General features: G+C 48.7%; 9 protein-coding genes across 9 annotated transcripts; 3 read left to right on the top strand and 6 right to left on the bottom strand.

Annotated features, from left to right (window-relative positions):
- Positions 1–3,146: 3,146 nt before the first annotated feature.
- ATNIH1004_006771 (uncharacterized protein) lies at positions 3,147–3,923 on the bottom strand (the record flags this gene model as incomplete). Its single annotated transcript, XM_033571398.1, has 2 exons — positions 3,147–3,370; positions 3,446–3,923. 2 exons carry the CDS (start codon positions 3,921–3,923, stop codon positions 3,147–3,149), a joined length of 702 nt encoding a protein of 233 aa, XP_033424713.1.
- A 319-nt stretch (positions 3,924–4,242) lies between these two features.
- On the top strand, positions 4,243–5,148 carry ATNIH1004_006770 (NAD-dependent epimerase/dehydratase family protein; the record flags this gene model as incomplete). Its single annotated transcript, XM_033571397.1, has 1 exon — positions 4,243–5,148. The coding sequence occupies one exon, from the start codon at positions 4,243–4,245 to the stop codon at positions 5,146–5,148; it is 906 nt and encodes a 301-aa protein (XP_033424712.1).
- A 214-nt stretch (positions 5,149–5,362) lies between these two features.
- ATNIH1004_006769 (glycoside hydrolase family 75 protein) lies at positions 5,363–6,173 on the bottom strand (the record flags this gene model as incomplete). The annotated part of the gene is made up of 3 exons (XM_033571396.1): positions 5,363–5,617; positions 5,669–6,028; positions 6,081–6,173. 3 exons carry the CDS (start codon positions 6,171–6,173, stop codon positions 5,363–5,365), a joined length of 708 nt encoding a protein of 235 aa, XP_033424711.1.
- A 1,052-nt stretch (positions 6,174–7,225) lies between these two features.
- Positions 7,226–9,067, bottom strand: ATNIH1004_006768 (uncharacterized protein; the record flags this gene model as incomplete). Its single annotated transcript, XM_033571395.1, has 8 exons — positions 7,226–7,612; positions 7,667–7,957; positions 8,001–8,527; positions 8,577–8,606; positions 8,688–8,763; positions 8,815–8,890; positions 8,942–8,993; positions 9,043–9,067. The coding sequence occupies 8 exons, from the start codon at positions 9,065–9,067 to the stop codon at positions 7,226–7,228; spliced, it is 1,464 nt and encodes a 487-aa protein (XP_033424710.1).
- Positions 9,068–9,838: 771 nt separating this feature from the next.
- Positions 9,839–12,476, bottom strand: ATNIH1004_006767 (uncharacterized protein; the record flags this gene model as incomplete). Its single annotated transcript, XM_033571394.1, has 5 exons — positions 9,839–10,097; positions 10,155–10,610; positions 10,653–11,596; positions 11,647–12,254; positions 12,305–12,476. 5 exons carry the CDS (start codon positions 12,474–12,476, stop codon positions 9,839–9,841), a joined length of 2,439 nt encoding a protein of 812 aa, XP_033424709.1.
- A 1,811-nt stretch (positions 12,477–14,287) lies between these two features.
- ATNIH1004_006766 (putative rhamnogalacturonase) lies at positions 14,288–16,754 on the bottom strand (the record flags this gene model as incomplete). Its single annotated transcript, XM_033571393.1, has 7 exons — positions 14,288–14,820; positions 14,879–15,008; positions 15,055–15,376; positions 15,490–15,631; positions 15,683–15,841; positions 16,159–16,223; positions 16,282–16,754. 7 exons carry the CDS (start codon positions 16,752–16,754, stop codon positions 14,288–14,290), a joined length of 1,824 nt encoding a protein of 607 aa, XP_033424708.1.
- Positions 16,755–18,565: 1,811 nt separating this feature from the next.
- ATNIH1004_006765 (putative amino acid transporter) lies at positions 18,566–20,325 on the top strand (the record flags this gene model as incomplete). The annotated part of the gene is made up of 4 exons (XM_033571392.1): positions 18,566–18,976; positions 19,025–19,205; positions 19,252–19,715; positions 19,771–20,325. The coding sequence occupies 4 exons, from the start codon at positions 18,566–18,568 to the stop codon at positions 20,323–20,325; spliced, it is 1,611 nt and encodes a 536-aa protein (XP_033424707.1).
- Positions 20,326–21,819: 1,494 nt separating this feature from the next.
- GbpA lies at positions 21,820–24,537 on the top strand (the record flags this gene model as incomplete). Its single annotated transcript, XM_033571391.1, has 3 exons — positions 21,820–22,975; positions 23,029–23,718; positions 23,774–24,537. The coding sequence occupies 3 exons, from the start codon at positions 21,820–21,822 to the stop codon at positions 24,535–24,537; spliced, it is 2,610 nt and encodes an 869-aa protein (XP_033424706.1).
- Positions 24,538–25,234: 697 nt separating this feature from the next.
- On the bottom strand, positions 25,235–26,829 carry ATNIH1004_006763 (uncharacterized protein; the record flags this gene model as incomplete). The annotated part of the gene is made up of 6 exons (XM_033571390.1): positions 25,235–25,279; positions 25,323–25,645; positions 25,701–25,819; positions 25,889–26,027; positions 26,073–26,699; positions 26,781–26,829. The coding sequence occupies 6 exons, from the start codon at positions 26,827–26,829 to the stop codon at positions 25,235–25,237; spliced, it is 1,302 nt and encodes a 433-aa protein (XP_033424705.1).
- Positions 26,830–27,528: the final 699 nt, after the last annotated feature.

Below are 27,528 nucleotides of genomic sequence, written 5' to 3'. Positions count from 1 at the left end.
ATCAACCATGATCTATCTGGCTACTAATTGTGCCTTTAACAATTAATATGATGTATCATTCGAGGGATGTATGTTGGTAAGTCTTGGAAGTATTGATGGGCGGCTGTTGGAGACCGTGAATATTGAGGCAAAGGAGCACTTGGATAGCCTCTGCTGTCTCATTGTAGAGCAATGGACTAAGGGAGCTGAGCAAATTCTATTCAGTGACAGTTCAATTTCACTTATATGCTACAAGGAACTTTTAGCTTTATATCATTTATAGTGATTATAGGGAGGAAATGCCACAGGTGGGTGTTATTATTAAATAGCAGTACATAACAGCAGTGAGTATTAGGATTAAGTGAATACTAGGATTAAGATATTCATATCTGACAATACTATAGTATGTAGTTATCTTTCCCTACCTACTCTTATTTGGTGTCTTATCTGATATAGATCCCGACTATTTTTCTATTATATTAATATTCAGGCCTATTAATCGCCACTTGACTTTCATTTTTCCAAGCTGTCAATATAAAAATTGCATACCACAATTACGGCTTCCCTAGAGCCCATGATTTTTAGGTGCCCGAATGGTAGTTTTCTGAATCAACAACATCTAACTTCATCTTCCCTCGGGAATTAACCCAAGACCCAGAACGATGATTGACCAGGACCTGATAAATAGCTCCTGCTGGAACGAATTGAGCCTCTTTCCATAAAGGGGCCGGTTACGGAAAAGAGGCGTTCGGTTGGATCGAAGCCTACGAGTCGTCTTGCAAATTCATCGTTAGAAGAGCCTATTCAGCTTCCTCTAATCCTCTGCTGATGGGGTGTCTACACTTCTGACCCAGCATTCGAAAAAGTTCGGTTTCACAACTGTTGAAATAGTCCTACGCAGTCCATCCGTGCCCATACACCAGCGATCATTTCCAAGGTCGATCATTATGAACAACCGCACCCTGGGAAAGTTTCATATAGCAAGCGATCAGCCATGTCAAGAATGGTGTTTTAGGGCTGCGATTGGGTAGCTGCTGCTACCGGTCTCCTGCAATCCGGGCAGAAAGTGTCGCATTGGACACAATCGACTAATGGAGGAGACAAAATTTATTTAGATAAGGTACTGGTAAGGGCAATTGGGATCATCCAGTCGAGAAACGTATGGGTGTGCACGTAATGGAGGCGCTGAACCAAGGCCATTGCCAAACGGTTGCGCTTCCGTTGGCTCCTGCTGGAACCAGTGCAACCCCGTTGTCTTCCCATGGCGGAGGTTCGACGGGATCACAAGTCCATTAAAGCAGTCTATGGTTTGGGATCAAGCTCATTGTCCTCGACCAGCCAGGCCACTGGCTGGAACCTGATGATGGGCCCTAACCCACTTACAGGAAGCCTTCGTCCCATTTAATACCAAAGTAAACGCCCATTTTGGTGACCGACTGATACGAGAACTAGAAGCGCTTCGTGTCGATGGCGTCGTCACCAGAAACGACAGGTTGGTCACTGCGGTAGCCGGGATGTATACTCTCTTTGGAGTGCCCTCTTCCCAAGGGCTGCAATGCCGATCTAGACACACTGCACCCATGTGGCAAGATCCACTACCGCTGAGAGTCTGAACGGTGACAATGCTATTATGAAAATCTTGGCTAATGCCCAGCCGCCAGGAGGGTCAGCTCACATACTGCTTGTCCTTGACATAACTGGATTCTTCCCCAAACAGCAGCCTGGAACTCAGATCTCCAAGCCGTTGGGTGCAAGATGGGATGGCGGGTACTCCTGATCCCAACAAGGATCATTACATAGAAGTTCCCTAGCCTAGAATGCCAACAGTTGTCAGCAGCCGCTCTCTAGATTGAGCACTTGATCGCACCTATTTCACTGCCGGCAGGACGAAGGGGTTTCCCTCGTCGGTGCGGTAGACGCCGCACATCAAATCAGCTTCCATGGGACTTTGATCATGGTGAAACAGCGCTTGCAGGGTGTTTAGGCTCTCTGTGCATCAACTCTGTTACCTTGTGAACTCACCCCACGAGTAGAAAACGAATCTAGCTCCAGGTCCGAAAGATCATGCAATGGGGACCCTGCCATCTTGCGACTTTCTTCCCCCCCCGCGCCTCTTCTTTTTTAACCCAATAGAAGAAGCGAACTACACCTGTTTGTCTGCACAGTCATTCGGTCGGTTGATCAGTACCATCCATTACCCTTGCTGTCACCTCACCACTGAATATTAGAGTTGGCACAGTGTTTTAGTGAGGCCTTTAAATAGTTACAAGGACCTAAGCCAGCAACTATTTACTCATAGCCTTATAATTCCCGACCAAGCGTATAAAATAGTAAACAAGATTGGTCTCAATATTCGGCAAGATGCCAATATATCAGACGATTTGTCTAGGTTACCTAAGGCCGAGTGCTCTTTAGTCTAGTGGAATTTTATGGATACGAGAAACTCTAAAGCCAGTTAACTTGTACAAACGCTGAGAAATTGACAAAAGACTTGCAAGGTATTTAGAACACCTCGGAACAGCTTTAGGTGAGCTCAAAAATTAAAGTCTGTACACATGAAGAACTTAGTCATGGACACATGGGAATTACCTGCATATACTTTGGATGAATGGGCTATAATGAAGCAACTGCTAGAGTAGGGGGGAGGAATAAATTTGTGAATGGAGGGGATACTGAAAAGGACGTCACAATAATCACATACATGGATACAAATGCTGGCAGAAAGAGTGGCCTTATAGAAGTGTACCTTCAGCAGTACTACGGCGCACTTTTTGAGCCCCATCTGCTACAAAGACTCGGAACTGTCGATGCGCGGCTACTCGAGACTCTTAATATCGGGGCCAATATATGCATTCTTCAGATGTGGGCCTAGACAGGTAGTGAAAAGGAACACACCAATCGCCTCTGCCATGGTATAGTTCAACAATGGACTAAGGGAGAAGAGACTTATTTAGTAATGCTTCTACTTCACTTGGATAGTATTAAGAGCTTTCAGCTGTGCAATATTCCTAGTGATGTTTCTTGTTAAAGTAATATTATTATAAGATAGTAAAAGAGTTGATTCATCGAATACACTAATATCCAACCATGTCAATAAACATACTGTCTATATGCACCCCGAACAATAAGAGATCTAAATGCAGACAACCCCCGAGCATCCAACGAAATCAACCTTTCGTATTCATATACGTCTTCCTAAACAGCTCTGCGAATCGATCCACCTCTGCCCTCACCCACGGCATTGCATGATGATAATCCACCTCGTACAGCGTTGCCGTCTTGGGGTCATAGTACGTCGCCAATTGATGCTGTCCCAACATGAGAAACATATCCTTGAGCCCATGAACATGTAGCGTAGGCGTGCGCACTAGCTCCGAGGACTCCGCACCTTCTATAAGTATTAGCCATTCGAATCAATCCACCCCAGGCTATACAAAACAAAAACAGGATAAGGATATGAACATACGACTCATCTCCGACTCCATCGGCGCCCCACCCCCCATACACATCACACCAAATCGCAAGTCAAATTCCCGAGGGATACTCTCACCCTTTGCTTTCCTCCGTTGCTGATCAAGCAGTAACCCACCCGCCACGCGAGTCCCTTGACTGAATCCCATCACCCCGACCCAATCCCCTCCTGCGCCCTTGGCTTCGATTAATTTCCACACACGCGAGATCCCGTTCTCGTCCCGATTGCCGAATCCGCCCCCATCAGGGAGCTCCTGGCCTGTGTCATCGACCGTGAACCAGGAATGGTAGGGCCCGTGGCCTCGGAATGCGGGGAGGACGCCAGGGCCGGCGCTGCGATCGAACGGGCCGTCGAAGAACACGAATTCGAATTCGTTGGCGAGAAGCTCGGATAGCTGTGCGCTTTGGATGCTGAAGATCGACGAGGTTGAGCCGCCGCCGTGGAAACAGGCTATTCGTGGCAGATTGCGCATTTTGGTAGTAGGTTTGGGTGGAATGGGGGACTGGAAGACGGGCTGAATGTAATCGTGTTGAAATTCTCCCGAAATGCGGGGTGGTCACATGAGCTAACATTTACATATACCAACCGAGTAAATAAATACTTTTGATAACTATCTATCCTGCAGTTTTAGAATTATTTGATTGTTTATCTACTGGCTGGATTTGTAATCTACAGCAACGAATCTATCCCCACATACCTAATGTGTAAGATTACCCCACTTCAAGCCGCTTCATTAACATATCTTAGACAAGAGAAAGGAATAAAAAGAAAACGAAAAAAAAGTCATAATAATGCCCAAAGTCTTAATAACAGGCGGCTCCGGCAAGGCTGGCCAGAGCATAATCACCCACCTCCTATCCACAAACCACAAGGTTCTAAACCTGGACCTCCAACCCTTACCCACACCATTAAACGAAAAAGTACATACCATACGCATTGACCTGACCGACACCGGCCAAGTCTTTTCGGCCATGCACTCGCATTTCATCTTCTCCGAGCCCTTCCATGAACCCACGCGGGAAACACCCGACGCGGTGATCCATCTAGCTGGGTACGCGCGCAATATGATGGTTCCGGACAACGAGACATTCCGAGGCAATGTACTATCCACGTATAACGTTGTGGAAGCCGCATGCCGAGCAGGAGTGAAGAAGATTGTTCTGGCTGGATCAATCTGCGCGTATGGTGTAACGTATGCGGACGGGGATGTGGACTTCCCGTCTTTTCCCGTTGAGGAGTCTGTCGATGTTAATCCGATGGATGTGTATGGGATGTCCAAGGTATGTGTGGAGAATGTTGGACGGAGTTTCGCGAGACGGTTTGGCGTCGATGTTTATGTGCTTCGGCTTGGGGCGATTATCACGGAGGATGAGTTCCAGAGGAGGTTCCATGAGTATGTCTCTCGTCCGGAGGAGTTCAAGGTCCATGGGTGGTCGTATACGGATGCGAAGGATATGGGCGTGATGTTTGAACGGTGTCTATGCACGGATGGATTGGGGTTTCAGGTGTTTAACGCGGTGAACGATGAGATGACCAATGACGCACAGACAATGGCGTTCTTGCGGACTCAGTGTCCGGGTGTGCCGATTACGAGGGAGATGGGACAGAGAGAGGCGCCGATTAGTAATAGGAAAATGAAAGATTTGCTAGGATTTAGACAGCGGGGGTCTTGGAGAGATCTCTATCAAGAAGAATAGTGTTGTTGAGGTTACGGGATCGTCCTGTATATATAGCATGAGTGATATTGATCAACTGAGGATATCATAAGTCAAATACGATTATCTCTAGTGACGATGCCTGGATATAACTCAAAGTCTGCTAGTTTTGAATATTGAGATTGAGACAAGCCAAAATACTTTTATACACTTTCATATATCAAACAACAAGCTTCAGAATCATTATAGAAAGGCTCTAATTCTGAAGCTTAGCAACCAACTGATCTCCCAAATCCCTGATACTCTCCTCGAATGCGCCAGCGTCCTGTGCCGTCCAGTCGGCATCACCTGGCACGGCATCTGGGCCCATGAATCCAATATAGAGAACATCGTTCTCGCTGTGGCCATTGTCGCCAGTGATACCACCGCCGGGATAGCACGGCTTGGCCAGAGAGATCGAAGCCTCACCGGTGGAGTCTTCGTCGTTGGTATCGCCCCAGATACCATAGTGCTGACCGATTAGTTAGTATGAAACCTCATACAGGCGACCTATATATCATACAAGCTGGTCGCCACAAACCACAGCCATCACACTGAGTGGCTCCATGCCATACTCCTGGGGATTAAAGGCCTCGTTACCGAACACGACGTATGGATGGATGTTAGCATCCAGCTCATCGATCCCATACTGATTCAGTAATCCCTTGAACGATGTCTGGTTCTGTCCTGTTGGATCGTCGCCGCAGGCACCTCCGCTGTTGTTGACTCCATCGCAGTCAACATCCATGTTAGCATATTGTCCGCCGTTGCCGGAGCTGTGCACGAAGATAGCCCCGTCGATGTCACCACAATAGGTGAAGGAGTTGTCGCCGCCGATTCCGTCGGTGAATCCCTCAGCGAGCTTGGAGCTGCAGTCACCAGACTGAGTTGTTAGTCAGATTACCACTGCTTGGTAGGTAAATGTATGCACGTACCTTGTGGTTGTCGTAGATATCTCTCAGGTTATCAGGAACATCGTAGGCTGAGATTAGCCTAACGAGGAGGGAAAGCAGAATGAAAAAGTACATTTTGAAGTACCTCGATGAATGAAAAATCCTTGCTTGTCTGCCTTCATCTGGGGCAGAGAGGATCTATATATCCTCTCTTCCAGCAAAATGATTTCGAAACTCTTACGTCTGAGATCCATGGAACCAGATCACATCATAAAATTTATGCGGATACCCAATCATCATGGTGTAGTCATGACCATCGTGAATCGCCTAATTAACTTTGTGAGCTTGACGAAGTCAGCCGGATATTGGGACCGATTGAAGGAAACAAGTAGGCGTAGGAAAGAAGGAGGGAACTGAGTGTCGCTAAATTGCTGAGGGTCATTTCTACTTGAATTCACTGATTCGGAAAGTGTTCAGCTCTGCTCCTGCATTTTATTGTTTCAAGATTTCCAGTTGCGGTATAGATTAGGAGTACAGGGTAAGATATCATTGTATTTGCTGCTTTTATTCTAGGTAATTCTGTCCTATTCTGTGGATGTCATGAGAGCTTATACTCCAATTGGTCGGAATACAGCTTGTATGGACATATGGAACTAGGCACAAGTTTATCATCATCCTTGGACAACAAGCACCTATTAGCGAGGGCATCGTGATACGCGATGCAGACATCACTACTCCCATCCACGATGCAGAGCGCAATGGTAAGGCAAAATGTGGGTTGCGGATTATTAGGATATCCTGTAGAATAACTACTATAGCTGAGGGATGTGAAATCTTACCAAGTAGATTTGACGTCTGGGATGCCTTATTAAACCAAGGTTTGTCTATTCGGTGATAGTGGAGAGATAAACAGAGTAACAATGGAATAAGCTATCCAAGGAGTTGAACATAAGAGAGGAGTTAATTACTAAAAATTTTCCGTTACTTTTAAGTTACGTGCATTGCCATTGAAATAAACCGACGAATGACCCTTGGTTTGGTCACTATGAGGGAGTAGGGTCTAGATCTGGCGATAGTATTCCATTCAAATGCTAAGAGGCATTACTGAGCGCTACTCCATGGTAGACCTTACAGAGTAAATACAAACAAATTTCTGATATACACTCATAATTTTACTAAACCTCCCGCTAAACCATCTCCTTATGAGTCGCCTCAGTAGTCTTCTCCTCAACCACGCTTTGCTGTCGATTTCGATGCCGCTTAATTTCCTCCCCAAACTTGTCTGGGATTTCATGCGACTTCCACGCCTTCACATTCGAGTCAAACATCTCGTCAATCTCTTCCAGCGACCGACGCGCTGTCTCGGGATACATGAAGAATACATGGAACGTCATCACAGTGCAAAACACACCAAAGATAATGTACGTCTTCCACTTGATATTGGTGAACGCAGGTGCCACAAAGTACGCCAATGCGAAGTTGAAGATCCAGTTCCCGGCCGCTGCGAGACCGACTCCCTTGGCACGGTACTTCAGTGGGAATACCTCTGAAGCGTATATCCATGCTGCCGGAGCCTAGGATAGGTTAGTAGAGTTCTCATTGTTCAAAGGAGAAAGAATCGGACATACCCAGGTAAATCCGTAAACACCGACAAAGATATACGAGCAGGCAATCACGCCCTTGCCAGCAGAGCCCTTAATTTCCCATCGCAAATTGGCGTTCCCGTCGATCGAGTCGACCGGATTGCCGTATGAGGCCATAATACCGGCAATGGCGAAATGAAGAGCCATGCACAGAACGGATCCACTGAGGAGTAGTAACCGGCGTCCAATGCGGTCGATATACGGGAGCATCACACCGGTTGTGAGCAGGAAAATCACATACTGAATAGCAGAGGAATAGAGGGCAGTGTCCCCGGACTGCAGGGGTTAGCTGGTGATTACAAAGGCAGACGAGACTTACCATGTTCGCCATCTGGAAAATATAAATGACATAGTACATGGCGACGTTTCCTCCCAACAGCTGCTGCCACACCTGAACACTAACGCCACAGAGTGTCCGCTTCCACATCTGTGGACCGAACAAGGCAAAGATCGAAATATCCTTTGCCTCATGTGCGATACGCGCTGCTTCCTGTACCTCCTCGAATTCAACCTGTACGACGGGGTTGCTGCGATCGCCACGTCCATGCAACATAGCCAACGTATCCAAAGACTCCTCCCAGCGTTCCTTAATAGCCAGCCATCGAGGAGATTCTGGGAAGAAGGGGAGAGCAAGCAGAAGGACTAGACCTGGCACGGCCTGAATGCTCCAGGCGACACGGAAAGAGGAAGGACCAGAAATACCCTGACCGCAGCCATACGAGATGAGATACATGATGAGGATACCCCATTCGATGGCCCACTGCTGGATGCCGACGATACGACCGCGAATTCGGGCAGGGGACAGCTCAGCCAGATACACGCAGACTTGCGATGAAGTGATACCGACTGAATGGATTAGCGTGCGATGTATGACTAGGGGACGCTAAATGCATACCGGAAAGACCGCTGATAACTCGGCCGGCTACTAAATGTGTCACATTCTGAGCACTACACTGGATGATGGCACCAATGATCCATATAATACAGGCAACTATTAACGACATACGCCGACCGACGTGGTCAGACAGAAACCCAGCACCAATAGCACCGGCGAATGATCCAGCGGACATGGAAGCAGTAATCTTTTCCTGTCAGCTAGTTAATACAAAGCAGAGGGTTGCTGATATACGTACACCGCCCTGGAGATTCGAGTCCGGACTACTGAAGTAGTCGAGGTATTGCTTGGTGCCAATCCAGGCACTCATGGAGCTATACGCAGCGTCAGTACGTACTCAGCCACAAGAAGCGACCAAAACATACCTAACATCGAAACCGAAGAGAGCACCGCCAATGGTGCCAAAGGCAGCGAGGACTAGAGACTATGAGTACAGAAACTTTAATTCCGGCATATAACCACATACCGTAGATGTTCGATATCCGATACATAATGGCACGTCCAGCTTACAATCGTTGATCACAAGACTCTCAGTGCAGGGGAGCTCCCCCGGGCCTTTTATATAAAAAGAAATCATACCGAAAGGCACGCGCTTGATCTGGCACCTACAGAGCTGTGCCAGAAGGATCCGCGAGTGGTGCAAGACAGGTATGGTGCTGGGCCGGTTGTGCAACTAGAACAAGAAAAGATCGACCTGGAGGGAATGTGGAGGTCCGGAGAGACATGGAGAGATGGAGAAGCGAGCAAATCAAGGGCTCAAGGGCTAGACTGCCGTGTCTCGTCAGCGGAACACGCCCCAGCTGGTTGATTGCAGAGACGGAGATTTTCCCAGTTTGTGTTGGCGCACCGGATGAATGTCGATTTAGCCGAGATGATTGCAAGACAACAAGATGTGGGTATAGAAGAGGATAAGCATGACTAGGAATTAGCGATAAGGTATCTGATGACTGGGACAGATGAAATAATTCATGTTGCCGGTAGACAGCAGACGATACTAGAAGGTGACTAAAGTTATTCAAGAGTCAGGATGCCTCCATGGGCTACAGGTAGATCTTTTATCCACCAATCACAAGTTATGCACCACGTGATCCGACTAGCTCGAATGCGGTTTCGCGAGCGCCTTTTTTTTCCAGGAGAGAATCACCAGTAGCTAAAGTGCGATCTAACGATGGAACCATCGATTGCGATCATCGGCAATCAATCGAGTTTATTGTCTCCTAGCATATTACGGAAGGACCAGGATAAATATAATTAAGCGAGTCTTACTCGGGTACCACCAGCCCCTTGGATCCCGAGGTCAGATACACTAACTGGCATCCCCGGACTTCGCCCCCTACCACCGAGTCTTTCAGTTCGTTGTTGTTGAGTCGGTTCATGACGTTGGTGGTATAGTCCACCACGTACATACGAGTTCCCATGTCGACCACGCTGCACGTTGCCAATGCGTAGATCTTATCCCCGTCCACTGCGACGTACATGCCTTGTTCCTCGGTGCCGTCGGTATGTACCTCAGCCAGAGCACTGTGTTGAACCAGATCAGTCAAAGATAGCCTGGCGAGGTCAGTCAGAATCACTTACATAAACTTTGATCCCTCTGGCACATTGGTCAACCGAGATGAGCGCAGGTTACTTGCCCCAGTCTGGCTCATCTCGGTGGGATTGTAGTTCAGATATCCACCGTATACGTCGCCCATGATCACCGAGTCCGATGCTTCTTCCTGGTAGGCAAATGGCGCTCCACCACTCGCATCTGGGTCGCCATACGGGGCGAGGTACAGACGGTCCTCCTTGCCGGCAATGAGGATCGCCGTTTGCTTGATGTCGCTGATGAGCTTGTACCCGAAATCCGTCACCGGATCCACCTCGGTTTCATTCACTGACACTGGGTCGATCTCGGGCGGCTGAATTGATATTCCTCCGTCAGGGAAGGTCTCGTTGACTGCTTCACCGGCCGGCTCGACGGTCGCGGCGCGGAGAGCCAAGTGGCGAGATGCCAACCTACGACGATGAGCTTTGGATGATGATGGCGACACCCTGTCAATGTTAGCACGTCACTATAATTAACTGGAGAAACACGACACCCACTTAATGCAGCCCAATGGGGCGGACCACAGGTCCCGAGTGTCAATGGCGTAGTCATAAAGACCGAGTGCGGTGAGGTACAGGTAGTTCTGGACTGCCAAACTCATGTCGATGCCGTCACAGCCTGCGACGGAGGTCTTCGCTCGTACCTGGAAAGATGGCTGGTCAATGATTCCGACAGTCTTTTTCCACTTGCCGTTCAACAAATCGACCCCAAATTCAAGTCCCAATGGAAGGCCAAAATCGACCGTGACCGACGCTTCTTCGTTGCCCCTGTATTTGGCAATTGGAGTCAATTTGGGAACAAATCCCTCGAACTTGTTCTTGCTCTTGTCTAGTAGATCAAGACGGGCTTCGCCACGGGAAATCTCAAACCGGGCTCCGATAAGGATATCAGCCTGCGCTTGGAAATACAGGTCAATTACGGCGCTCAGAGTGACCTCAGGTCCGACGCTGATGACTCCTGGAATTTCAAGGTTGATCAGGTTCTTGGACAGCAACTGCTTCTTGTAAGCTTCTACCTTCTTCTGTCCCTGCAGACGAAACGCGAGAGCCAGCTGGGAATCCCAATATCCTCCAGCCGAAATATATCCGGTTTTGAGTCCGTCATTGATGCTCCATCCGATGCGACCGGCAAATGAGACATCGCCCTTGGCGTAGCAGTTCTCGCATCTCAAATCACCGGGGAACACACCAGTGCTGGCGATCACCAGGCCCTCGCCGTCGCCGAAAAGACCGGAGGTGGTGGGCACCCTGCGAGTGCCTTCGCCGCCGATATTCCACTGGCGACTGACCGAGGCCCCCAGACTCCATTCGTAGTTCAACGGATCCTGAATTAATTTACCAATTTCCTTTCCAAACTCTATGACTTTCCCGACAAGTTCCTTGACTCCGTCCCAGATCTTCTTGCCACCATCTACGATGGTGTTAACCACTGCCTATTTCTCAATCAGGTTTGTTGTAGAAGTTGGAGAATGTATGACCGTACCTTGCCTACATCAGCGAGCCACTGAATCGGGCCCCACAGCCGTTTCTCTAAATCTTTGGGCGTTATCTCCGTGACTGTCCCATCGTGCGACTCCGGAGTTGCTTCTGGGATATTCTCATAGGTTCCAGTGACTGGGACGCCGAAGAAGTCCGAGAGAGCGGCCGGGTCATCGGTGATATCCTCGGTCGTGCTGGAGGCAATCAGGGTGGCGCTGGTGCTCCGACGGGAGAGGCGTTCCTTGTGGATCTTCTCATGAGTGTGGCCGAACTCAAGGTCAAAATCTTTCATTGCCTCTTCCATAGAGACTTCTGTCGCGTTGACCGAGGCACATTTCTGTTTAGCCTTGAATAATACCGTGGATACTTTCCAGAAGCTTCTCTTGCCATCGTGGTGATTACCGCAACCAGGATGGTTAGTGGAGAAAATAAGAGGGCTGTGATTTGCATCCCATTTTTCGGCAGCGTGTCTTTCTGCTGCCTCGTTCTTGAAACACACATCCAGGCCGTTGGGCTTGCAGCTCACACTGGCAATCTGCGACGAATGATCCAGCAGCACAGTGGGATGGTTGAAAGTGGAGACCATATGCCCGAAAGACGAGGGATCAGTGGCTGACTTGTCGTCAGTATGCATGTATTGCAGGCCATTCAGCAATACGTACCCGACTTTCCGCCCTCTCTGAAGTGCATCGCCTGTTCAGGGGTGGGAACTAAGTGCGCGAGATCATCGGCATCATGGTTGGGAGGGTGCGCAGGGTAGAGCACTCGCTTGTTCTGCGCAGCGTCAACCCGGGATAGGAGGCCCAGAATAGGCAAAAGCTGAGAGAACTTCATGATGCTGGAGTGCGATGAGTTGGGATCTTGACTTCGTGGACTTGATTCCATTTATATATTACTTGCAGTCTCACATGCCAGGATGCATGCTGTTTGAGCTGCGGAACCTCACACCATTCTGAGCTATCTTGGATAGATTCCCAGATGTAACCTCACCACGAGGACTATTTTTTGATCGACAGTTGATCACATTTAGTTCAGCTAGAAGAATTCATTATGTACATCCATTTCGCACATCTACTCCGTGCCACTAGTGCAGCAGCCACTAGCCCTAAGATCCACTGCAGCAATACCAACTAAAGTGCTTAGTTGATCTAGAATGATATCAGATCGTGCATCGGAAATTGGGATCAGCATGACTAGTTGCATATCCTGGTTTCAGCTGAAAACTAGAAGTGCCAAGCATGGAGCTAAGGCCGCTCAAGGGTTCGACAACCGCTCTGGCTTGGTAGGTCGATCTATTCGCCTTCTGCAGTGGCAATGAACTATAAGATCGTGTGGGACAACTAATGAGAGCCAGGAATTACGATTTTCAGGTTTGCATGCATTGCGCAATATGAATTTTGGACATATTTAAGACAATGAATTATATGATCGTGCTGATCTCTCAGGTTTTGGTTCTAGATCAGGTCCTATTCTATGGAGAGTTGTCGATTCGAAACGACTTTATCATAGCAATTACCACTTTTGGCTGTGACATTCCATTTTGGGATCAATCAGTTGGATATTGCTTCATAAGTAATTGTTTGAGCGGGGCAGAATATCAGCCCCAATAATGGACATATTAATGCCCAAAACTACATGGTTCTTGTGATGTGACAATCCTTGAGATGGATCAATAGAACAAAACCAGGCGGGGATACGACAAGGTACTCCTTAGGAACTGGCGATTTGGGACCTAAGCATGGCGCCAACGAGCCAATTTTCGTTATAATTGTACTTTTGTTGTCTTGCCACCCCGGGTTTGGTCCATTCTGTTTGTTATTCACATGCTGATCAACCGGGGGGTGCTTTAGTTTCATACGCGGATATTGGGTAGCTATGGAAATTGATATTGTAATCAAGGCAGCAGTATCACACACAAAGTGTGTCCTAGTTCAGAATGAATTATATTTTTTTTTGCTTTGTAACATACAAGCAGCAATATCTGATTTTTCTCAAAATCTCTAGAATGTAGTCTTTCGTGTGTGTTAAAATAGAGCCCAGATGTCTTTAATTATCAATATTTCTAATTCTAAAAGACATCGACATCAAATAGCAATACACAGGCCATGGTTATACCATAATAAATACAAGTAACCGTAGCATGGTGGTGAAACTGACACTTCATGATTTGCCACGATTGCATCACTCTACCTTCGATATTCGAAGACCAGACCAGGTGGTCAGGGGTTTATCCGCAAGTAAAACATTATAATGAAATTTGACGTACGAAACATGCTACACCTTATGTAGGACATCTAGCAGGAGATGTATTGTGTGCCTCTGCGCATTGATATTCAGTATTAGAGCAGGTGGATTGATCCCCGAATCCGCAAGTCGAAATGTATCCAATAGAATGGTTGAGTTTATGACTTTTAGGCCACCATAGTATATCAATGTCTACTCAAAACAAGTAGAATAGAATAAGGACTAACACTCCTATGCCTCTAAAATAATACTATCTCACATAAACCCCCTCCACCTGCTCGACTCAGTCACTTCGAAATCTATCGTATTCCACCCCGACTTCAACCGGCCCCTGGGGATATCAAAATCGAACAACCGCCATTCTCCCGCCATTTTTGCAGAGCGACACAGACCTGGATCATTCAGTAACGTGGTAAAGTTTCCAATCGGACTATCTGCGTCTCCATTAAGTAAGACCTGAGATGTCGTTCCGGAGGAGTATCCCGCCAGGAAACCGTCAACAAAGCAGGTTTCTTTATAGTCTTCTCATCGACAGTAAAGTGAATAGTCCAAGACCCTTTAGCCGACTGTGTGAAGCACCAATCGGACGTCTTGCTCTCCCCAAAGGTGTAAGTTAAATTCGCCGGACATTTTTCCACAAGTGCATGCTGGTAAGGATTCCCGCCGTGCTTGAATCCGAGAGATTTCTGATCGAAGCCTCCGATGTGAAATATCTTCTTTCGAGAGGATATCTTCCATTCTAATCTCCCTAGTTGTGTCTGTTTCTTTTGCTGTACACTCACGCCATCATGGAAGCTAGCCGTCACGTCGGCAATGCGTCCCCCATCGGACCAGGCCTGCAAACTGTATTTCCCGCAGCGAACGTGTCTAAAAGTGAAACTCCCCTGGTTGTCCGTTTTACCTGTGTAATAATAATCTGATCCCATGTCCAGCGCTGTTTTATTAGGATGGGTTATCACCCAGGAACACGGACGCCCCCGCTGCAGGCCGACCATCGGAAAGGATAAGATTATTAGATACAGAGCCGTGGGAGTGGTATGATTTGTCCTGGAACAATTTGTATGGCCAGGATTGGAACTCCTGCTTTGTTTGCTCTGCAGCGTCAGATTTCGACCCGTTATTCTACTGTTGTTAGCTTCCACCAGTCTGGAAACTGGAACTGACAAACCATATACCACAACCAAGGGCCCAATAACTTCCCATCTGGAATGTTATCCACGGACGACGTCTGAAAGTGCGCCTTGTGAATCATATTCAGCTGCACCGCGTCCCCTGTAGCGCTCTCCCGATGCACAGTCAACTCCTGCTTCAGATGATTTCCGTTATAGTAGTCTTTTCCGGGATTGATATACCATGATCCGAATTGGTCGCCGTAAACCCCATAGAAATCCAGGTCTCGGATATACGCTGAGAAATCATATTTTGTGATGTAAGAACCATCTTCGCGCTGCCATGTCTCATCTTGGACCTTGGTGGAACTCGCATATTCACTGAACGTTGGTAAAGATTCGTCTTTGATGTTGGTTCGTCCGTTCGGGAAAGAGATATTGTCAAGACGCCAGAGGGTACGGAACTCGCCCAATTCAGGTAGGTTATGGTTCACGAAGTTTGATATGCGCCTGCTAGGTGATTGAAAATCACCCAGTGGAAGTCGCCTTCGGCAGCGGTGAGTTTAATATCAGCGTAATTGGTACCACGATGGTGGATGGATGCCGAGGTCCAATTGAGGTTGGATTGTGCACCGTCTGGATGGTGAGTTAGCATGATATGTTCGAATTGAATGGTGATAGACTTACTGTAGCTGACGTAGTATCCCCATGCGTTGCCGACAAGGTCTGTCTCCCTGTAGAATAGTTTCACTCCGTATTGGTGTCCGATAGTTACATTCCACAAGTCGTTGCCGATAATATGCGTCGTTTCATTGAGTTTATGTAGAAACGGTCCCTTGGCCTGGACTATACCAGCCAGTACCAAGACCGGTGCGCTTAGAAAGAGGTGCATGTTTGGATCTGTATATATCCATGTGGAATCATGCTACCTATTGAGGGTACAATACTCGGGATACATTAACACGAGCTGCGGGGATGGAGAGAATGCCATATTATCAGTGGTGGAAAAACCTCTCCAGACTCGGTAAGCAGTTAGACCGAGTAGAACGTATTATATTTACTCTCATATTTATATCGTGCCCTCGTAATATATAGTTATCCATGACAAGCTCCCTCATCCCACCCCGACGAGACAGGCGAATACCGTCCCAGAGTCAACTCACCCACTAGAATCCCCGTGAGAACAGCACAGAACACACCGATATTCAGCGTCATGACGGAGAGCATCCTATAATCGTAAGCAAAGCTGAATCATCCCTTACCTACAAAGCTCGTACAGGAAATACCCAATCACCGCCTTACACAGCTCCAACACAGAGGAGATCCCATCTTGATAGAGTCTCCAGGACCTATTAGCGTGCCACGGGCCGATTTTACGACGTAGAGATCCAATCTTGGCCCTTCCAAGTAGTCCGGAGGTAGGATTATCTTCCTCTTTGAGGTCTGTGTCTCGAGGGCAGGTGTTGTCTTCGATACCCTCTCCTGGGCTCATTTCCATGTATTTTGGTAGTGGGCTCTGTCTGTCTTTTGCGGGCCGGGCACGTCGAGGAGCAGGTTGTAGAGTTGGAACTGCGGATTGCGACGGTCGGTTCCAGGATCGTTCGAGTTGGGATTTCAGTGCTGCGAGGAAACGGTTGGTAATGGCGAGAAGGAAGAGGAATATTAGAGTGAAGAGGTATGAGAGCGTAGAGGAGGTGGTCCAGCCAAGGAAGAGAATGGTTACTTTTGTGCTTGCTGTGAAGACTGACGGCATGTTCATTGTGTGCGTGGTATGGGTTGTGTTGTGGTTTGATATTTCCATGTTTGAGTCCGTTGTGGACTCCATATTGATTGAGGACGGAGGATTAATTGAGGAAGACAGAGTTTCATGTCTTTGTTTTTAGCTTTCTTTGTGATAACCGAGGAGTTTTAAGAGCGATGCTTGGTAATTTTAGAGATTGGCGTTTATGCAGATGCGCGGAATTGAGCACATTTGAGGAGGTTCTCCAACCACGAGATCAACACTATAGAGCCAATGTCGTCATTAGACCTCGTATAATATTGAGTAGAGCAGGCTGCCAATTCTTACAATATTTCCCCAGTGGAGATCCACAATTGACACTATCTAAATACCGCAAATTTGCTCGTCGGCAGCACAGACAACCATTTAATAACAACATTAATAACAACATGAGCCGCACAAGCGACCTCGCAAACCACAGGATACTCGGAACAAATCTTTAAAGAGAACTTACAGAATGAGTCTATCGCTATATTCAGGAACAGGACGCTGGTTCTTCTTTTCTACCCCCTTTTTGCTCTCAGGGGCTGTGCAGAACTACGCTGTTGCTTTGGGTTGTAGGGGGATGGTCTCTTGCTTGGAGAAGTATGTTTGTCATTCTCTACTCTTGAATGAAACTAAAGCGTGCCAGGGCTGGGTGTATTGGTTATTTTGGCCATAATTATGTGTTGAGAGAGCGTCAATCCATATTGACGAGGTGAACGTGATTGGCCTCTGCAGGTGCTACCTATATGCTGGTAGAGAGAAAAAGACAGCTCGAAAGGATGGAGAAATGAGGTAACTGGACAGAACAATGCAGATACTATAGATATGAACTAATAATATTAAAATAGGAATGGCCCCGCATGCGAAAAGTCACCAAACCCCATCACGATACAGCATGCGATATGCTATCGGATTGCATCCCGATGCATCCCTCCTACGAACCTCACATCGTAGATCTGAAATGATAGGATGAGCCAGGCGTTACGCTGTATTAACACTGGTTGTAGCGCCAGCAACAGCAAATCAAATGCCTTGGATGCCATGACACCCGAAACGAACGAATGGAGCAATAACATCTGGCTGATTTTGGTGGATATGAGAAGATACGCCAAGAAGGTGGCTGATCTTCTTATCTGGTGTACATCCAGCGAGCTTAATAGACTGAGCTTAGTAGACTCAGGAATGCATCCGACGTGATCTACATTTGTAATGTTCTGGCAAGATTTCTCTTGGGCATCTATGACAATGCTCTTGTTTAAGGCAATGTTAATGCTGTTCTGGCTGGGAATGGGAGAAATTCACGGAGAGCATGGGGGTCATGTAGGATTCTTGGGTGTACAAGTGTCGGAATTATATGTGTAATTCTATAAGAGCTTGAATATTCTGTGTGTTGTGTGTTGTGTGGTGTTGACCTGTTCTTCAAGATCAGCCGTGTCACTCGGTCTCGGTTATTCACATGATGTCCCAATATGGACTAGCTTTATTCTGACCACAGGCGATGTAATAGTGTCCATCATATACCAGTAACCAAATCAATGACGCAAATAGAGCATAATTCCAAGCATTACACTCAAGAATGACGATGACTGGGCCCGGGCCCGAATCGTGGATCACGGATGAAGCCGACAATTGACTGATGCAACCTTCCAAAAACGGCGGTTATCTTGATAACCCACATGCTTAGCTTCGACACTGGCTTGCATCGCATGACAAGCACTTGGAAAGGTTTCTCTCTAAGCTGATTCTCCCTCTGTATATCGCCCATCATCTTGTGTCTCTCCTCCTCTCCGCACCTGTTCCACATCATGGCTTCTGACACCACTAGTAACAAGACCAGCGAGAAGACCATCGAACCTGAACCTAGCCCCAGAGAGGTGGCCGACATAGATCATGGCGCGGAGACGGACCTGCATCGTACACTCTCTACGCGACATATCACTATGATTGCTCTGGGATCGTCCATCGGCATGGGCCTCTGGCTGGGGAGTGGTACCTCCCTGGCTAACGGAGGCCCGGCCGCCATTGTCATCGGATATGTTCTCAGTGGCAGCATGATCTGGTCTGTCAGTCACTCAATCGGCGAGATGGCCGTCTTGTATCCTCTTCCGTCGGCGTTTGTGCAGTGGACTTCAATGTTTGTTGACCCGGCGGCGGCATTTGCCCTGGGTTGGTCCTATTGGTTGAGCTATTTCATTACCATTGCCAATGAGTTGCAGGTACGTCGGTATGCATTGCCCTTTGCTTAATCTGTACTGACAAAACAGGGGATCAACACTGTTCTGAGCTTCTGGACCCATAAAGTGCCTGTGGCCGCGTGGATCAGTATCTTCTGGGTGGTGATTACCCTGATCAATGTGGCTGCGGTCAGGTTCTTTGCAGAAGTCGAGGTGGTCTCATCGACTATCAAGTTCTCATGGATCATCGTGGTCATTATTTCCCTTATCGGTGGGTCGTCCACCCTCGCTGGGTTCTGCATAGCTGATCTCCCCAGTCGTCTCCGCGGGAGGTGCCCCTGCAGAAGGACCCATCGGCTTCCGCTACTGGAACGTAGAGCCCTTCACCAACGGCTTTAAAGGCTTCCTGTCCGTCGTGCCGACCTGTATCTTCGCCATGTCTGGGTCTGAGAGCTGCGCTCTTGTGGCTGCTGAAACGTCCAATCCGCGCAAGTCGGTCCCACGCGCCGTTGGCTCCATGTGGCTGCGTCTCTCACTGTTTTACATCCTGGGATCTTTCGTGATTACCACCACCGTGGATCCGAAGGATAAGAACCTGTTCGGTGGCGATGGTGTCAATGCATCCCCATTTGTGATCGCCTACCGTAACGCAGGCCTGGATCCCTTAGCACATATGATGAATGCGGTGATTTTCATCTCCGTTCTCTCCACTGGAACGATCTCGGGATATGGCGGTGCTCGCACACTCATGGGCATGGCGCATTTGAATATTGCTCCGAAGGTGGGTCCGCCAGAAGACATCCAGATAAACAGATAGCCTTCTAACAGGTATGTAGATTTTTGGAAAAGCCGACAAAACAGGACGACCTCTCGCAAGTTTGTTCATCACCCTGCTTATCGGCGGTGGGTTGTCCTACCTGAACGTCAGCAACAAAGGCGCCGATGTCTTCACCTGGTTCTCCAATCTCACCTCGCTCCTCACCCTCTTTGGATGGGGCATGATCTGTCTATCCCACATCCGCATGCGATATGCATGGAAGATCCAGGGTCGGGACCCCTCGGAGCTGCCGTGGAAGTCGTGGACATATCCGTACGGTGCATACTGGGGTCTGGTCTGGTGTGTGCTGTTGGTCATCACTGAATTCTACGTCAGTGTATGGCCGCTGGGAGGCAGTCCGAATGTCAAAAACTTCTTCGCTAACTATGTAAGTGTCGTGGCTATCGTAGTCATCTACCTTGCTGCTCGTTTGTACTATCGCGGACCGTGGTGGATTGATGCCAGGACGATCGATCTCGATGGCATGAGACGGTTCTATGCGGATACTGCGGATGTGGAGGCGAAGACGCATGGGGGGATTATATCCAAGATGGTGAAAGCGATTACCGATTAGGCTGTAGATGTATGCACATATTCATGTGTAGTTAGCCGAAATCCGAGGCGGTGCGGGGAACCACCTTATATTTAATTTCGTAACTCGCTTCCTGTAGATCAAGCTAAATAGGAATGTCTAACTCTCCTCTGACCTCGTATCTCGAGTCCCTGGATTCCTTCATCCCACTACCATCCTCCCTGCAACACAGCAATCACAACAACCTCTTCTTCGATCACTGACGCGAATTGTCCCGCACCGACTGGACCAACGGCGGCATTTCCACCGCAGAATGATACACTCTCCTAAGTATACTACAACTAAACCAGAACGTACCTAACCTCCCTCAGTTCAAGCATGTCGTCTCGCCGACTCCACCGGGTTCTATCACTTCACTCTTCCGCAATACTACGGTGGAAACCCACCACAGAGGAATCTATAGATATCAACAAGCCGATACAATCTCGTCTCTTCATCCGATCAACTGTCGTGCATGCGAATCGCCTCCGACAGGCGGCGAGTTCTTGTGGAGCTCCCAGGTTCTGTCTCAATCGGAGTATCGAACGTGCGGAGGTGCGTAGGATCTGGGGTGGTCGTGCCCTTACGGAGAACCAGGGGGTCCAGTTCCTTGTGGTTCACCCGATGACTTAGGTGGAGATGTTGAAAGGATCTCTGTATGGAATTAGCCTCGAGACTAGTTTGCTCAGTCTTGCCACGAGACATCATTAGGTCAGATCAAGTCATTCAATATAGCGCGGCTTCACCTTACTAATATCGATCCAATCAAGGCTCTGCCACATTGCACATTGTGATAGGCAGCAACATCAACGCAGCGCCAGCGCCTGACACTCGCCTAACGGCCGCAAAAATAGAACCACAAGCTGGCACTCTGTTTCAGAATAGTCGAGCAATTTTTTGTGGCATTGTTTCAGATGACTGCCTCACTAAGTCAATTGGCCAGTGAATCTTGAATGGTGTGATCTAATCACATACCAACTATCGTGAGCTCTCAAGTCCAGAGACCGAGGCAACTCAGTTAGGCGGAGAGGCCAAGTAGCGGTGAATAGCATCACCACTACCTGTCGTCTTATCATAGGCCTGCTGATCTCCAAGGTACGAATTCTGGTCACTGACTGAGTGCTTGGACTCCGACCTGATGAGGCCGACATATGGTGACTCAATCGGCGATTTCTCTCTCTCTGCCAGCTGGTTCACCCACGCATCAATAAATATGAATGGTTCAGAACAGCTACAGGAGATTAATTTCTCCTATCTACCATCGTCATCACCGTCTATGTCACTCAGAGCTCAAAAGAGCGGTGCCCCCATACTCAGTGTCTTCCCTTCATGCTTTCGATTCTCCTTGATCTCCTAGCGCAGCTGTGTCCTTGTCGTCGGTGTCAGAGCATGGATTGCTCCGTCGGGAGACAATCGCGTTTCCCATTTTTCTTTTCCCTGTGGTCCTCTTCTTTTCCCAGACAATCGCAGCAGTCCGTTTCGGTGTCGACGCAGACCATGTCCAGAATGGGTATTACTTCCACGCTTCAGAGACGCTCCACGGAACGGGAGCAGTCGAATCGTGAGGCTGCTCGAAGAGAAGTCACGGATGGAATGGAGAAACTGGTGGGCCATGAGAATGTCAAGAGACAGTTGAATGGTGTGCAGAGCTATGTGCAGATCTGCCGAAGACATGGAAGAGACCCGCGCAGCGAGTGGTACAACATATCCATGCAGGGGAATCCAGGCACCGGCAAGAGTATTGTTGCTCGGATGTATGCCAAAATGCTCTATTCGATCGGAATCACCGACACAGACGTCGTCAGGGAGACTGCGGGCTCGGAACTGGCTTCCAAGGGCCTAGAAGGAACTCGACAACTTGTTCAGGAAATGGTGGACTCTGCCCCGTCGGCACACACGGCTGGTGTTCTGATCGTCGACCGACCGCATTTGCTCGATGACTCTACGGATCACTCCACGGCGGAGCTGTCTCTCGCTTGTGTTCAAGATGCCATGGAACGTACGACAGGCAGGATCATCGTCGTATTCACCGGCTCTCCAGATGACATCGCCGTCTTTCTCCGCGATCACCCGGCTCTCCAGCGCCGAACATGCAGCACATTGACCTTCCATGATTTCGACCGCCCTGACCTCCTTCACCTACTTGGACGACGCATCACTGAGGAATATCACGGCCGTATGCAAGTTGAAGGCGGCCTCGAGGGACCGTACATGCAGGTCGCAGCCCGTCGACTGGCTCGAGGCCGCGACAAGAAGGGCTTCACCAATGCCCATGCGGTACGCGACTTCGTAGCTACCGTCGCTCGTCGTCAGGCTCAGTACCTAACCGAGCAGACGGATGGCATGGACGAGGTGGACTACTTTTTCTTCTCACGACAGGATCTACTGGGACCCAGTCCCGCGGATATCAGACTTCAGAGCGAGGCATGGTTGGCTCTGCAGAGTCTTGTCGGACAAGATGCCATAAAGGCTTCTGTTCGGGAGGTCTTCGATACCCTTGATGAGAACTATACGAGGGAACTCAACAATCAGAGACGACTTCCTGTGCGATTGAATCGCGTTTTTGCTGGACCTAGAGGAACTGGAAAATCTACTGCGGCACAGTTGTATGTGCAGGTGCTGGCGGATTTGGGACTATTAAAAAGCGCACACGGTATGTTTCCTGACTGACAGAAAATGAAATACAATGATAACTAACCATCCCAGTCCCAGTGAAATCCCTCTTCGCTCTAAATCCCTTCATTCTAAATCCCGACGAGGCCCTCATCATCGAGATCGAAACTCTCAGCGGAACCTCCATCATCAACCCGGGACGCATCCCCCCAGACGTCCTAGCCACGTTAAGCCATGAAATGAGCGTCTCTCGCGCATGCACCATCCTGATGGGCTCCGACTCAGCCATCGAATCAGTCATCTCCCAACTGCACAAGACAACAGTCAACAAATTCGAAGCCCAGGTCGTTCCCTTCCACCGTCTCTCACGAGAGCAAATGGAACAGTTGTTCCAGACAAAGGTACAAGAAAACGATATCGACTCGACGCCGGAGGCCTTCCAAGCCGCGATGGATATCCTTGACAACGCACGGATGCGTCAAGATTTTGACAACGCGCGAGCGATCGAGCGACTCGTTGGCGTCGCGAATCATAACTTCGAAGAACGACGGTCAAAGATAGCAGAGCCGGTAGGTAGAGTCCTCCAGGCGGAGGACTTTCAGCCAGATCTGGTAGGTGGTCATACGGCGTTGGCGTTTCGTGATGAATTGCGGAATTCCATCGTCCCGGATGATATCATCGCTGTGTTGAAGCGGTATCATAATGAGATGAAGGCCGCGTGGGTGCAAGGTTTGGATCCTGGGAGGAGGGTTCCGTATGCTCTGGTGTTTAAGGGAGCTTATGGTATGTCCTTCTTGGTACATCTATATCTATATCTACATGTGTACTGACAGATTAGGCTCCGGCAAGAAAACCGTTGCTCAACAGCTCGGTATCCTGTACTACAAAATGGGTGTACTAGAGACCAGCGAGCTAGTTGAATGCTCTATAAGTGACTTTACCCAAGGCGTCAATATCAGTTCCTGCGCACGAACGCACCTCGATTCGAGCCGAGGCAAGGTTCTCTTTGTAGAGGACGCACACCGACTTGCCGACACAGAATCCACCCTACAAGCAATGGACGAGCTCGTCTACCTGCTCCCGAAACACGCAGGCCAAACGGTGGTGATTCTTGCCGGTCCACCGCAAGAAATGGACCAGTTGCTCGCCAATCGACCCCGTCTCGCCAGTCTGTTCCAAGAAGAGATCATCTTCCGGAATCCGACCCCGCGCGAATGTCTCCGACTACTTGATAAACGTCTCGAAGAGGACCAAATCCAGGGTCCGAGGTTATACCTGACTGATCCGAGAGATGCAAGCCATCGGGAATTCACCCGGGCTATCCAGATCCTGTCGATGTTTCCCTGCTGGAGTAACGAGCGGGATATCGATGTGCTCGCGCGTTGGATGGTCTCGACCTGTGTTCGGGATATATCTGATACTGTGGGGCCAGATCTGAAACTTAGTCTGACGGATGAGCAGGCTATGGGATGCATGATTCGTTTATTTAATCTAAAGAGGGATCGACTGCGGTTTAATCAGGATCCGAAGGCGAGAACGTTGCCGCGGATTTTGTCCCAGCCGAGGACGACAGAACGAGGGGGGGTGAGGTTTCCAGTTTGATGTACTATATTCATTCTTCTCATTCTCTCTTTCTCTCGTTTTCTGTTTTTCTCTTCATTTCTTTTTCATAGTTGTTTTCTTTTCATTGCATATGGCATTCGTTGATCGAATGTCTTGATTTGTCATGCATGTCATATCATATGCCATACTTATATACTGAATTCATTATATTTAGTATCCAAAGCAACTGGAAGCTCCACTTACTCCAATCAGGGGCCCTCTTCTGATATCTCCATTATCTCCTAAAACGCCAAACTCTCATAAATGTATCCGAGTGCCATTTTCTCTACGCTCATCTCGTTATCATCCGTTACCTTATAGATAGGCCTTTTACATGAGGTGGCGCAGTACCTAGTCCCGGCAAACCTAGTCCCAGCAAAAGGAATGTGACAGCGCAGAGGTGTAGGAACATGTGAAATCCACTGTTTCGTGTCCATCCAAAGGTATCAATTCTGCCATAATTCAATACAGCGTCTGAAGCGTGAGGCTTTGGGTTGCTGATACATTTGACAAGGTATTTGAGAGCTATCGTGAGGAATTGCTGGTGGAAAATATGCTTTCTGATTTCCTAGGCCCATTCTGGTTATATGTATAGGGTTAATACAAGGATATGTGAAGCTAAATATTGAATGAAGTGTACTGTATATGCATGTTATAATAGTGATTGTTAGATATTGGAAATTAGGGTATATCCAAACTAGAAAAGGTTGCTCTCTCTCTCACTCCCCCAGTTCTCATCCACCTAACCGGTCAGCTACATCATCAACCAGACATACATCACTTACATCTTTAATATGATCATATCCCAACAACCTTGGAGCCAAACCCGGATCCCTCCAGGCCAACGCCTCCCCTTCCGGTGTCGGCACCATCTGCATTTGGCGATCCCGTTCCTGCTGCTCAGGGCCATCGTGGAGATGATACAGATATTGCTGGACGTTGCCGCGTTCCACTACCATTTTAGTACGCTGCTTGCGACATTTCTCGAATACGGCGAGCGCATGTCTCTTTGCCGTAGCAAACTCGGTCGATGTTTTGCGCGTATTAGGCGTGTTTGGGAGTCGTGAGAGACATTCTCCTAATACGGCACCATCTTCAAAAGCCATTCCTGCACTATTTACTTCAGCTATAGAAGTTATCCTTTTGGGGGCGGGGACATATACCCTGATGCGAGATATGGTAGTGTCGCATGCACTGCGTCGCCCAGCATCGTCCACGTCCCAGAGGGATGCGTCCAGTTGTAATCGCCGTATCGGATACATAACCGCCATTTATACACCGACTGGCATAATTTCAGCAGTTTTTGGATTCTACAACATCAGTATCGTCTGGTTAGAGGGGTGAGACATACCGGGGATCCCAGCCCTCGAACAGCGAGCACATCTCTTGCACATTGCCTTCGACCGTCGTGGCGAGTGATTCCTCAGGGATATCATCCGGTACCAGGAGGACCATATTGAACAGCTTTCCCCCGCGGAGGACATAGTTAACTACTCATAAGTATATTCCTATAGTGCATGGGGTAAGAGCCATACCAGCATGCGCATCCGGTCCCAACCAGTAATTCACCTGCGGATCCATCACGAAACCCTCCAACTCCGGGTCCTTTCGCATCTCCTCCGTTGACAAGAGCAGTCTATACGCCAGATCCCCCGTCTTGATAGGCGGATGCTCTCGACCGAGAAGCACCTCGGTAAGGTTCCCAAACACCCCGTCTGCACCGACAACGAGATCCCCCACCCATCGTCTCCCGTCTGCCGCAATCGCCGTCGCACACTTCTCCTGTGCCTGCACGTCCACAATCCGCGCACTACAAGTCATCTTGGCTCCTAGCTCCTCTGCCCGCTCCGCCAGACATCGCTGTAGATCTGCTCGGTGGAAATCTCGATACCAGGTGCCGGGATATTGCCGCTCCGAGGCATGGAAGTCCATCGAGGATATCAGATTGCCTTTCCAACCGAGGAAGTTGCACACGCGGGGAAGTGTCATGTATGGGGTTAGTTTCTCGGTGAGTCCCCAGTGTTGGAGAACCCGCGAACTGTTCGGTAGGATCTGGATTCCCGCGCCGATTTCACGGATTTCTTGTGCTGCCTCTAGTATGTGTACCTTGTGTCCGGCCAGGGAGCAGCTGATGGCGGTGCCGAGACCAGCCAGGCCGGCGCCTATTACCAGAATCTATGCATATATAAATTCCTTGGGACTAGATGAGATTAACGACAGTGAGAACTCTACCTGTAAAGTACATGACTCCCCACGGACCTGTTTCTCCTTAACCCGGATCGGAGGAGCCATGGTGAGCTACTCCTGGAGGTTGGTTAATTTATAGTAGCGTGGCGATGTCTAAGGGAATCACAGAAGAGGGGTTGATATATCTACGAATAGTCCCCACACTTCCCATATTCATATCTACCACTATATACACAATGAACCAGTTCTCATTTGTCGGAAGAACCGCCTTGGCGATACGCGGTGCTCGAGGTGTTGGCTTCGCATGCGCTCGCTGACTCGTTGACGTCAATGAAAACGTGGCGGTTTTAGACAGATTCAATGCCATTGTGAGAGCGTGCGGAGTTCGTACAGGTTATTACCGGTTCGTAATACCTCTGTGCCTATTCCTCTGGTATGCAGATAGTAATCTGTTAATATAGAGTGGACATCTCATTTCCTGAGTCCCTGAATCTGGCTCCCGACAATTCCAGAACGACTTCAATAATGCTCTGTGTGTACCCTGCGCAGGTATCTTTCGACACCTTCCCTTCCTGGACTTCACATACGAAGACCATCAGGACCCGTGGCTGTCAATGTCACCGAAGTGTATTTTACGGCCCAACTCGCTGCCAAACAGATGATTGCCAACGGAACCCAGCATAGGAGCATTGTACTGGTGGTCAGTATGGCGAGCCACGTTGCGGGGCGCCACCAGCTGTGCTCTACATATTGTGCGTCCAAAGGTTGTCCGTGCGATGGACGCCGTTGCTAAGGAGGTGGCCA

The sequence above is a fragment of the Aspergillus tanneri genome (genome assembly GCF_003426965.1).
Source record: "Aspergillus tanneri strain NIH1004 chromosome Unknown AapTan_7_pilon_pilon_pilon, whole genome shotgun sequence".
Lineage (NCBI taxonomy): Eukaryota > Fungi > Ascomycota > Eurotiomycetes > Eurotiales > Aspergillaceae > Aspergillus > Aspergillus tanneri.
The sequence above is the reverse complement of the archived record's forward strand: the minus strand, read 5'-3'. Positions and strand labels throughout refer to the sequence as shown.